Source organism: Falco naumanni, chromosome 13 (assembly GCF_017639655.2).
Source record: "Falco naumanni isolate bFalNau1 chromosome 13, bFalNau1.pat, whole genome shotgun sequence".
Classification (NCBI taxonomy): Eukaryota; Metazoa; Chordata; class Aves; order Falconiformes; family Falconidae; genus Falco; species Falco naumanni.
In genome coordinates, this window is record NC_054066.1 from 3,476,581 (window position 1) to 3,489,338 (window position 12,758).

The 12,758-nt window shown below is 38.1% G+C and overlaps 1 protein-coding gene across 5 annotated transcripts in view; it reads right to left on the reverse strand.

Moving 5' to 3' along the window:
- STAG1 (stromal antigen 1) overlaps positions 1-12,758 on the reverse strand; it is a 199,381-nt gene that overhangs the window by 67,354 nt on the left and 119,269 nt on the right. For all 5 annotated transcript variants that reach the window (XM_040612606.1, XM_040612609.1, XM_040612608.1 and 2 more), the window contains one exon: positions 6,253-6,376. In XM_040612606.1, coding sequence (XP_040468540.1) covers positions 6,253-6,376 — 124 coding nt within the window. The remainder of the gene's footprint in view (positions 1-6,252; positions 6,377-12,758) is intronic.

Below are 12,758 nucleotides of genomic sequence, written 5' to 3' on the forward strand. Positions count from 1 at the left end.
TCACCGGCTCTGAGGCAGAAGACAGGTGACTGCAGGAGCAGGCAAGGAAGAGAGAAAGGCTGTGTTACAGCTGGTCCCTCTGCCTGAAAACAAAGGCCCAGGAGACGCAGAGGCAGCCCCTGGAAATGACTGCCCTTCTCTGCGGACAAATGATAGGAAGACTTTCTCTGATAGCAAAAGGTCTGGTTTTTAAACTGGTGGTCAAGGATGGAATTCATCTCTTCGGAGCCGGAAGAGCCCCCGCATGTCAGCTCGCTAATCCTGTTAAGAAGGTTTTAAAATAGAGTCAGCGGAGATTAGTGAGAGGAACCCACAGGGAAGCATGAACAGCAATGACCCGGACAAGGACCTACGAAAGGCAGAACCAAAGGTGTACATGGATACACTGCACTGAAGTCCAGAATGGAGAAGTAGCAACGTGCTACAGACCATCAACATGCCAGGCACAAGATGTTTCTTGAGTAACTGTGAGATTTCATCCAAGTAATGTGAACTTTTAATAGCCCAAACACTTTTGGGGGAAAGAAACACAGCAGAAATTTCCTGTCTAGCAAGGTCAGCAGGTGGGAATGCTAAAGCTGCGGTAATTCTTAAGAAACTTAGCCCAGCTAAAAGCTGCAAACAGTGATACAGGGCAAGGACAGGAAGAGACTTACTAAACAACAAGATGAACTTACTTTAAAAATTAATTAATTAGGAGGTCAAAAGGAATAAAAAAAATAAAATAAAAAGGGCCTGGGCCCAGTATGGAATGGACACAAGAGGTAATGAAGAAAACGTTCTGCAAATATCTTTATAGCACAGCAAAATTAGTGTGCTTTGAAGGAAGAGGAGAAAAGTAGTCTACACTTTTTCTGTGCACAGTGGGTAGGAAAGGAAATAATAAATTAAAACTACAGCACAGACTATTTACCTTATGCAAGGAAGAACTTTTTAGTGGCAAACAAAATCAAGCACTCAAACCCTACATAAAACTGTGGAATAACCAGCACTAGGGGTTTTTAGAAAATATGACTGTGTGTGAGAACCACTGCAGATATACAGCGAACTCTACCTTCAGCAGGAAAAGAATAAGCAAAACTATTTCCCAGAATAGATTTTAGACAGATTTTCTGCAGTTCAGAGCCGAAGTTCACAGTGAGTATGAGACAACCTAAGGCAGCAAATATTTGCCACCATGCAATGTCATTAATTCTGTCAGAGAAAATGAGCATTGCTTCCCAGCTATTTTCGTGTAGTCACATCTATGTTTTAGAAACAGAATGAACATATCTGAACGGAAAGCCTTGCCATTTTCTAAGTAAATGACGGACAAAATATCTGCATTATCAGCATTCTAAAACTAAGACCTTCCATTCTCCTGAATTTCATCTTCCAGAAAAGTGTATTTACCTGGGGTTTTGTCCAATTTATAATTTTGACACTTTATTATTGTGGATTCCTGAATTCATCCACATTGTAATCAGTTCTATGTGTGCCTTTTTCTCCATTCTAATTATTCCTGTAATTCCCCTTCTCTCAAAGCTTTTTTAGATTATTTATACAATTTTATTATTTTTGTTATATAAAATTCTTTTCATGAATATGAGAAATGCTTCGCACTACTACTTAATTTTTAATGATTTATTTTATTTACAATTTGAAATCAGAACCTCAAACAAAAAAAATCAAATGTTTACTAACACTGTGTAATGACAGGCAGTTCTCTTATCTTCCCTATTTTTGTTGAGATAATCCTCCAGACACTTCTGAGTTTTGAGCAAAACATTGTTACTCCTGCTAATGAAGCAAAAAGCAATACATCCACCTTTCACAGCAGCAGTGTGCGGTAGTCTGTATTTGTCTGGGAGAGTCATGCCCTATTCAAAATTCTCTTTAATATGGCACACCTGCGAAAAAGAATCCATCCTGATGGAAGCACACCATTTTTGTATTTTTTTTACATGTTTATCACCAGACTCAAACCAACAATCTGTAACTCTTGTGTAAGTCTCACAGGGCTTTACAGTCTCTCCTCAAGCCACCTTAGACTCTTAGTAATATTCCGTACAGCTGATAGGTTTGAGAATTACTTTGCTACCTCCCAGTGAGAACCAGACTTTCCTTAACATCCAGGGACACCACAGCTTCAGAAACAGCAGTTAAAGGTGCACTGCTGTCTGCCAGCTCACACACCAGATGACGGCTTAGATCACACAAAGACTAAGACTTTTTGAGCCCCCAGAAAATGTTTTAAGTATTTTTTAAATAGGTGGGTGGTCAAGACAGCAGCAAAGTAATTTCTCTCTCTTCACAGTTCATGTTTCTTCTTTTGGATTTGTCCTTTTTTATTATTATTATTTTTTTCTGGCTAAGGGTATTCTACTTTCTTTTTAAAAAAATATATCAGGTTTTATAATAGATAATTAATTTGCTCAGCTCTTTGCCCTACCATATTTCTGCAGACCGCCCTGTTGTTTTTTTTTTTCTCTTGCACAGAAAAATGACCTAGATTACTGGGTATATTCAATTCCACAGTTTATGGAAAAGAACATGATATACTGTGTTGCATTTTGATGCCCTAGGGTGGTGTATTTTGAGGTAATCTGCTGCCTAATGACAGAAATATTTACACTGCCAGAGAGAACCAGATAAGAATGTCCTGTAGCACGTCAGTACTCATGGCAGAAGTATTCCCAGCAGGAGCAAGCAGTTGTGTTCTGTCTGCACGTGCCCACTCAATACCATTTATGAAGATACTGTCTATCATCTGATCCATTTTTTTTATTTTCTCAAGCTCTCCCAAAACTAAGGAAATTGGGTGCCAAGGAGATTATAGAAAGTTAAACATTCAGTAGTTTGGAAAAACTACAATTTCAGTTTCTATATAATCTTAACAACAAAAAAAAAGGTCTATTTCTTCATCCTTTTAAGTTAGATGCCATCACGATTAAGTACTCAAACGCCATCTGTCCCAGAGGACCCTGGGTTCAATCCTTTCACAGAAATAGACGGTAAGTAAAGTAGAAGCACACAAAGAAGGAAAAAGCATTTTCTTAATAATGCCTCTAATAATCTTCTTAAACCAGTGTTAGGAACTGGTTTAAGAACCATGATTGCCTAGGTATCTAGACACACAATCACGGTTTCAAAACAGTTCCATGCATCAATGAGGCAGACAAAAATTAAGACTAGACAGTCTAATATCACACTTTTCTTTTTAAAGGTTTTTAAAATGTAATTATATTATAGTTTTACATATTTTAATTTATGCTCCCAGATCCACGGGAATAAAAAAAAAAAAAAACAACTTAAAAGGTGAGAAAGGCAGAACTAGAAACCCATATTCAAATGAGAAAGTAATCTATAAGAAACAAAAAGCCCTACAGACATTCATCTGAAACCTGGGAAAGAGGCAGGGTGAACGTACAAAACACACAGATCTCCCAAATTAAAGAAATCAACTTCTGTATCCGACCTCTGAAAGACTACACTGGAGCTACTACAAAGAGGTGTAAGAACTGTGTCTTCCCTGTGCTTTAATTTGTATGTCTTCTCCAGCAGAATATGAAACACTGCTCATGAATCTCTTGCACTGCTGCCTCCTTTTTTGTAGTAGCCAGCTTCCAGGGAAGTTGATAATTTTAAGGTGACTTCTGTTCGTATGAAATGGAAATAACTTATGAATGTTGCCTCAGCCTTTATTTTTTCAATATTTTAAGTACTGATCATAGAAAAAATTATCTCCTGATCAAAGCAAGGCAAAATCAAGAAACCTGGGTAGCGGCTGGTGAGTTTTTCAGGTAGGGCCATTGAAAACCACACTGTTAAGTGATCTTGTACTCTTAGAGGGTGTGCAATTTTAATTGGTTCTTATTCCATCTTTTATCAATATACTCCTTCCATTGCACTTCCCTCCTCCTTTCTGTGCCTCCCCAAATGTCTCTTTCTCTCCAGTCTCTCCCTTTTCATCCTTTGACACACGGCTCATCTGCCCCTGACTCTCCCCTGTGCCACCTACAATCTCTCATTCTATACGTTAAATATACATCACATTAATTAAAAAATATCACATATCACGTATACAGGGATATTAAACAGAATAGCTAGTGACTTAACAGACTCAGAACACCAAGGTGCTTCTGAGGCCTGCAACAAAAAATATTACAAAGCAAACAGAAGCAGGAGGGTAGCCTGATAGAATTCTTCTATGCCTGGTCCACATGGAAAACTATGTTTTTTAAATCATAACACTGTAATTTAAAATCTGTCTGATATGAAAGAACATATTAATTTCAAAAAAGCTGAGGTATAAATATATGTTAAGGCCGCAGGCAGATGACTAGACCCTGGCCTGAGGTTAAGCTAACTGAGGAGGATGTGAGAAACCACTGGGCATGACATGAGAAATTGCTGGATGTGACAGATAAAAGTGTGAGAAGCTGCCATCAATCACAGACAGTGCTGTGAGGAATGGCTGGATTTCACAGCTGGTTAAAGGGAGTTACGTGAGAAATGGCTGGACTTCACAGCCACGAGAAGGGGACTGAGAGCTGCAAAGTGCAACCCTGCTAGATTCTGCTCTCCCATTGGAAGTGCTACTTTGTGGAAATGTTCTGCAAGGATTAGAACGTGCTCCAGAACATCCACTGCAATTATTCAAGGGATAATTTATTTTTAATTAAAACCCCCAGTAAAATAAAGATCTCCATCACACCTAAAATCCTAATCCTCCAACCGGAGTTGACCTCCCTGCTGATTTGATAACTTGAAGCAATGACCTCCACCTCCTGCAGCATGCCTACTCGTGAGGCACAGTGATGTTAAAAATGAAGTACACAGAGTAGCAGCTCGGCCCCTCAAAGCACCATGATGGCCATGTTTCCATGTCCAAGCTTTAATGACGGGAAGTGTAGTGTCTCTAGAGTAAAGTGTGGTCATGGCTGATTATACCAGTAAGCAGGATCTTCTTCCTGGTCAAGTTTTGTAACAAGATGTAATGTGAAAGTCTGGGGAAAGTTTGTAAAGTAGAAGATTGAGCACAACAGGTTTAGAGAGGGAAGACATCGCACACCTAATCTCTAAAGCATACAGGATACCCATAACAAGTAAATGCCGATGCAAATCAAGGTTAGATGCAGATCTTTGTCAGCTACAGCTAAAGTACAAGAACCAGCGGCAGCTAACTTCTTTCATTAGCGAAAGCTAAGATCTTTAACTGATCTTGTTCAGACTTCAACAAAAGGGACCAAGTCATCTCCTCAGTGTTAATATGGAGTTAATAATTGTCTAAAATTACTGAAGAAATCATCTTTTTAAAGAGTCAGCTGTTAACTCCCAGTTATGCAAGTCATCAGAATGAACTTGCAAACTTTTAATGTTTTCCAGCATTGCTCCTTAAAAAAAAGCATAGCCTGAATCAGGATGCTGGAATTTAATGAGCATTTCAACAGAAAAGGTAGTCTCATCTGTTTTCCTTTGATAATGTCAGTGAAAGAGTTCAGAGCGAAACAAGTGTTTCTGGTGGTTTTGGTAGGAGCGGGAGGACAGTTAGTCCCAGCTGCTGCCTGGTGTGCAAAAGCCCCATGCAGTCAGAAGTGCAAAGTCCTGTTCTATTAGTGTTAAAAACGGGATCTGGAGTTGAGGGATACTCAAGCCTGTTGTCACCCAGCAGAGAGGCACGTTGTGGATACCATCAGTACTAAGAACCATGGTGAGACAGGAAAGAACCTCTGAATATAGAAGTTTTTGCTTCTGCCTGGCAGTTCTACAATTTTTTGAAGAAAAAGCTAAAGAGAGCCTTGAAGACATTCTTCAGGGGAAAACGAATTGATAAGAACTCCACCAGTTGTGAAGCCAGCGATGTCTGTTAGGGACCCAGAGATGTTCTCTTTCCTTCAAATATTCGGCAATGTAAATGGAAGACACATCTGGAAATCTCTTTTCCATTCTGCTTCAGGCACAAAGGTTCTCAGGAGTGATCCGAGGAGACTTGTCTTTCTTGTAATTACAAGAAAAACATCATGGAAACATTTCTCTTAATATATTCTAATGGAGACTGAAAACACAAAAAGAGCGTGAACCAAGCATACAGTTTGGGAGTATTGTATCCTAATTTAAGCAAATACCTTGAAATAAGCTGGTTGAAAGTTAAGTAACAGGCAAGAAAAAACAGTCTTATAAATCAAAGATGATACGTTAAACGTGCTTGGGTATTATAACACCAGCTACTCACAGTACACTCTGCTGTGTACAGTAACGCACAACACTTACCCTGTCATGTAGTGTCCAACCAACATATTTTAAATAACTATCATTCAGGAAGGCATCACTGTACATTTTCATCCACACACCAATTTCTTCAATACAGACAGCTCTAATCTCAGCAATAGCATCACTAATAAGGAAAAAAGAAAAGAAAAAATATTAACCAGATTACGGGTACAAAACATTTACTTCTCAATCCCATTGCCCTAGCTATAATATTTTGCTTTTACTTTTGATGAACTTCACTACAGAGGGCCTGTCACTGTTCTCACTGCCATGTCACTGATTTTCTGTTCCTTTATGTCCCTGAACTCATTGATCTATCTAGTAATTCAATATTTCTACATTTGGATATGATATTTCCATTGTGTCAAAAAATTGTCACCCTAGTTTGCTTCTTGTCTATTACTCCACCTTCTACCTTCCTCTTTTCAAACAGAATTATGAACCCAAGCTACAAAACCTCCCCTAGACAATCATTTCTGAAACACTGTCACTGACATTTGCTCAGCAGGCTTGACTCTCTCCAACTAGAGGTGTAGAACGATTGCAAGGTGGAAGAAGTTAGTCGGTTTAATCAAAGGAGCCTGCCAGATGGGCAGAATGGAACACGGTACATAAACAGATCTTGTTTCATGCACCGCATGAAAGCTGCTGCAACAAAACCCAGGAGAATGTTTACATCTCAACATTGGTTTTGTCCAGTTTTCTTGCTTTTTTCTACATTCTGACTGTGGCAAGTGGTGGAAAAAGCAAAGACATATCTCAGGCAGACTTATCAGCTGCTTATTGAGGAGGGGCACCAGGAAACTGTCTCGAGAGATCACCTAAAAAGATCAGGGATGGAAATGATTTCCATCTGATTGGCACTTTCCTGCCTGACTGACATAGAGCATGGCATATTTACTAATAATGATCGACGGCTAAACAACAGGAAAAGGGATTGGGGCCATCTGGCCCTTTAGTAATTTCATCTCTGAGGCATCTGTTACTATGAGAAATCACTTGTGCCACTCCAGCTGGAACTGCTTCACAGTTCAAAATTTCAGCTGTAATAAAAGAGGAACATAAAGAGCCACTGTACAGAAGAAGGGAATGTCTGGTGCTTTGCAAACACTGGCCTTGCTTATAATTGAGACTTTTGTTCTGTATTTTCATTTAAAAAATCTTTTTGGAAAAGTCATAAACATCAATTTAATTCCACACCACACCAACAGAACCCAAAAATGAAATCTAATTTATGGGGGGAAATTCTTTTTTAAAAATTAAAAGCTTCAAGCAAGAGAATAACTGCAAAATATAAGAAGTTGTATTTTTCCTACAGTCTTCAATTTTACAAAATATAATGTACTCAATCTTACCTTCAAGATCCTTAGTACATAAAGTCCATACACACAAACCCATGATTACTGCATATTGTAACTGCCTATGTACTTCCAACCTTCAGACTTGTCCACCTCAATAGGTGCCACTACTGTGTACGACCTTCCAGACACCAAGGTGAAAACCACAGCTCCTACATGAACACAGCCATCAAGCACGGTACCACACATGACTGTGTGTGAAACCTCCGCAGCCAAGTCTCCCATTTTTTCATTCAATTTCAAATTTCAGGGAGGAAACTGTACTGATGTTAACAGCATAAAACATGCATTTCACACTAATGTATGAATGTGAGGGGTAAATATATAGGAATGCCCTCAAACTGCTGTCATTGTGTCTCTTTGCCTATATGAAACACGCTGGTTCTATCAAATTCCGACTAGTATCATTAAAAATGTTCTATCAAACTCCCTGAAGACTCTGTGACCTCAAAACCAAAGTAACTGTCAATCTACAATGTAGACAAGCCGCATGACAAGCAGAGTAGGGCATTAAATAAGCTGGTTCCTCAAACAGGTTTCAGGTGCTGTAAGGACGAATGTGCTAAAGTACTACATTCAAAGGTTTGCACTATAAAACCTGTATTTAATATGGGGAATGGAGTCACAAGACAAGTTTTAATTAAAATTATTAATATATTAATATATATATAATTGTATATTACTTATACCAAACTAGATTAGCAATTCTCTTACATGGAATTATTTTTAAACTATTTTCAAAACAAAATTTAGCTAGAAGGAATCAGAATGCAAGACATAAAGAACAGTCTAAAAGACCAATAAGCATGAATCAAAAAAAAAAAGTAGGGGGATCCACATATGCAGCAACACAAAACAGCCATGAAGACACTTCCACTAGGGGATGACAGTCCTCACATCCAAGTAGGTTATTTCACCACCTTATAAATTTACTAACTGTGAAGCATTTTGGAAGGATTTAGAGGCAATCCCAAAAAGAACCCAACTGTCAACAGCTATTTAATCATGCAGCACAGCCAGCCAAAAATCAGGAAAATTTATCTTTTCTGTAAGAATGCATTTGGGCTTCCCTAGGCAGACAGTGAAAAACTGATTCTTGATTCAAAAGCTTCTCAGGGATCTCTAGGCACTATGGACAAACACTCACTCCAAGCTGCTATTTATAATCATTAAAAAAAAAAAAAAGGAAAAAAGGAAGAATAAAGCTATTCAACTAATTACAAGATTTAGTATAAGAACTTAACATCTTCAGTGTAATTGAAAATGGGAAAGAATCATGCATAAAGCATGTGAGATGAGCAAACAGACTCAGTTTGCTGGAGAGTCAGAAGAATTTGTGAGACACCTATTTCCCAATCCGTCACAATCTTCCAGGTAACTGTATTACCAATAAGAATCATTTGTCTTCTTGCAAGAATCACTACTAACGCAGATTCCATGCCCATATGATGCTGTATCAAACACGCATGATACAGCCAAAAGGCCTGTATACCTTTGCTAAGCATGTGATCAACTGCCTGGTATTTAACTACAATTCTTAAGACTTTTTACACACTTGAATTGTTTAGTTTCTTTGAAAATATATACTATTTGTGGATGACATGAGAACATATCAACACTAACCATACCAGCATTGGAAGTACTTTTGGAATAAATAATGCATTATTAATTATCTTAATTATAAATTAGTGACATACATTTGTATTACTTGCCAAATGATTCTAGAAAGAAACAGAATCTAGTCCAGCACAGAAACTAAAATTAATGCTGGATCTTCAAATATTGGACACATCCTTCTTTTCAGCATAAACTACCAAGTAATGTCTATGTGGTGAATGGGAAACACTTCGCATAACTCTTTGCAGCAAAATTCACAACCTATATTCCCGCTCTTAGTAAAGAGGCCCCCCATGATTCAATTTTGTAAAGAAGATTTGACAAAAGGGCATCAGGTAAGAAATTTACTGTTCCTTTTAAAATTTTGAGTTGACGAAGCAGGCCCATAAAACGTAGGACAAACCATAGCAAACAGTGCCAAGAAATAGGTTTCACTAGTGCCACTTCAGCATGTATTTCATGCCAAATTATACTCATGTATTTTGATTCAGGCCAAAAGTATTTAGGACCTTGAAACACAGAGTCTATAACGGCTAATTGGGATATGTCAGGTGTTGACCAGTATGCTCCTCTGGGTCTTGCTGGAGTGGCTGCCATTTGTAACTCCAGGGTTCTCTCAGTCTGTTTGATCACAAACTCGTTTAGGTTTAGACCAAAACTGAAAGCAATTTAAGCTAACCTGGCTGATCTGCACTGAAATGGATGCTTAAATTCTTAAAAGTGTTACCAGTGTTGAGGACAAACACCCAAGGCAAGAGATGGAGATGACCTGCAGCGCAGTAACTGCTTCACTTCAAGACTTCCTGAAGCTCCAAAGGATGCCTGACTACACTCCTACTGCATGTTTGCTTGCCCAATATAACCACTGGAGCTGTTGCTTCTCACATCTTGCTTAAGATGACAACTTTCACAAGAACATGGTACTTGTTACTCGACATGCAAAATGGTTATGAACAGAAAAAAAAGATGTTTCAGTCAAAGGGTTAGGATAACAGTTAGTTTATGAGAAAACTTTCTAACAAAGACAGAAACGAGGGTCATTCACCTGCCTTTGGTGTTTTTTGAGATGGAATCTCAAATTCCCACTCAAGGGACATGAAATGGTGCAGCTCTACAATAATACACTATTGCCAACTGGACTAAATTACACCTGTGTCTTGTACTGCTTGACAGTTTCTAAATAAGAGGAAGATGTGGTTATAAGGAGAACTGGACAAAATGTCTTTTCTACTTTTTTCTATAACTCTCTCATCTCTGGGGCTGAATTGGAACCCCATATGGGAAGAAGGTTAAGAAAAATGAGAGTGCAGAGCTCACTGCCAAAAATTCCGGTGAATGGTCACTGCATATCCCACTCCTGGGAGAGGCTGGTAAGCAGCACTCCCGTTTCTAAGTAATTCCACACAGAGTGCTACTTAAATAGCTATTTCAATAACGTGTTACTAAGCTGATTATCCAACCTTCTTGCGACCAAGGAATTGTATTGTTTGAAAACATGACTTGAATTTCAAGATGAAGCTCTACGTATCTCTAAAACCAGTGTTCCTCAAAGACCTACCACACTAATAACTTTGCTTGTATTAAGTATGATACATGGCTTTGTAGGAAAGAGAGAAGTATGTGTTTTTAAACTTAATATTAAGCTCAAACGCATTTAGGTACAAAGACGTAACTTCGTGTCTTTCTCTTTTTTTATGCCTATAAGTGACAAATAGTCTCTTCTTTCTATTCTGTTTTTTCAACATACATAAAAACATAATGCATTTTCTTGTCACATGAGATACACGTTTCACCGCCTTTTGGTAACACATTTAGAGGGGAGGAAAAAGGATTTTTCTATAGTTTTGTCTGGATTTTCATTTCCCTATACTGACTTGGTTTTATTCATCTTGGTCTCTTACTTGCTTCCTCACCAGACTTTCACCTAATATCCCCTCTCCCTTTGTTTCATGCAACACTTGTTTCCCAGAGTGGAACTCACATGTAACTTGTCACCATCATCCTATTTACTCAGTAGGAGGGAAAGCAGCACCTTGGAAGGAGACAGAAACATCTTCTCCATAAAGACAGCATCTAGATTTGGCAAGTTTTACCTTAATTATCAGTACTGCCAACATAATACCTCAGGACAGTCTCACTGCATTGCTTAAATTCACAAAAGCATCATGTCCATCAGTCTGAGGATCCCCATTCAGATCTGCCTGAAATTAAAACTGCAATAGTTCTGTTTTGCTGGACATTCACATCCAGAGGAACAGCTCTCTGACCATTCAAAACAAAGATATGAAGTAGGTCTTGAATAAAAATTCTCTGAATCTTACCCTCTGGAAGTGAAACGGACATGCAGGGAAGTAGCAAAACCAAAATTTTGACATCTCAGATAACAGCAGAGAGTGAAGAATGTTTTATAAATACTTGTTACATCTGAGAAGCTATGTGCCAATAATCCTAGATTCAAAGTAATCTGTGATATGCAGATATAACTGAAATGAACGAGTAGGCTTCCCTTCCCTTTTTTTTTTTTATTATACATGTACCTTGCAAACAATTCTCAGCTTGTTTAATTTCAGACACACAAAAAAAGATTACTTTTAAGATCCCTGACCCACAAATATATAGCATCTCATTACTACACACCAAAGTTGTTATTCATACAGACACAAAGCTGGTTGTTTTGTGATCAGGACCTCTGAACATCACCACATCCAAGCCCCTGCAGATGCCTTGTACAATCAATTTTTTAGTATTTTCAAGAACTGATACTCTACTCCTGCTCTGGACAACTTGCTCTTGAGTCTGGTTACCCTCATGGCCCTGCAGTCCTATTTACCACAGTCACCATCTCCGCTCTTTTACACACACCAACATGAGCTCAGCAACTTGACTCTTAACTGAATTTACTCTTACATCTCCCTTTTGATGCCAACTTTCAGTTTTAAAGGTGACAAAACCCAGAATCAATGAACAACCAAATATGTCATAAAGCAACACACAAAAAGTCAGAAAAAGTGATTCACAAAAGAGATAAGGAGAAATGCAGTAAGGTAGGTACATCTCCTCTGCATTTATTAAGAATATTGCAATCTTTGAGCAAAAGTGCTGTTACTAACTAATGTGACCAACATTACAACCAGAAAACTGTTCAGTTATTTCTGCAATTTTTTTTAATTTTTTTTTTTTAATGTGAGACGTGAGCATTGCGATCTTCCAGTAAATTGGCAGCCTATCTACAGAAAGATGTAACCTTACCGCTAGGCTAGCTTACTAAAAGGAAGACAGCTACATTCTGAATGAAAGAGTTTTGGGCTTTTTGTTTAGATCAAGCACTTCCTATTTAAATTACAAAGGTCACTAAGCATGAATCACTGTGGCAGTCTGAATCACATTATGGGAAGGGATTTATTCTCTAGGAATAATTAAAATAACGTTCTTTTGAAATTATTACCGCTTGTACATAGTCTAAGGACTGTAAAATGATGTCAAGTTTATAAATCATTTGAACTATTAGAGAGAAGGAATGCTTAAGAAACA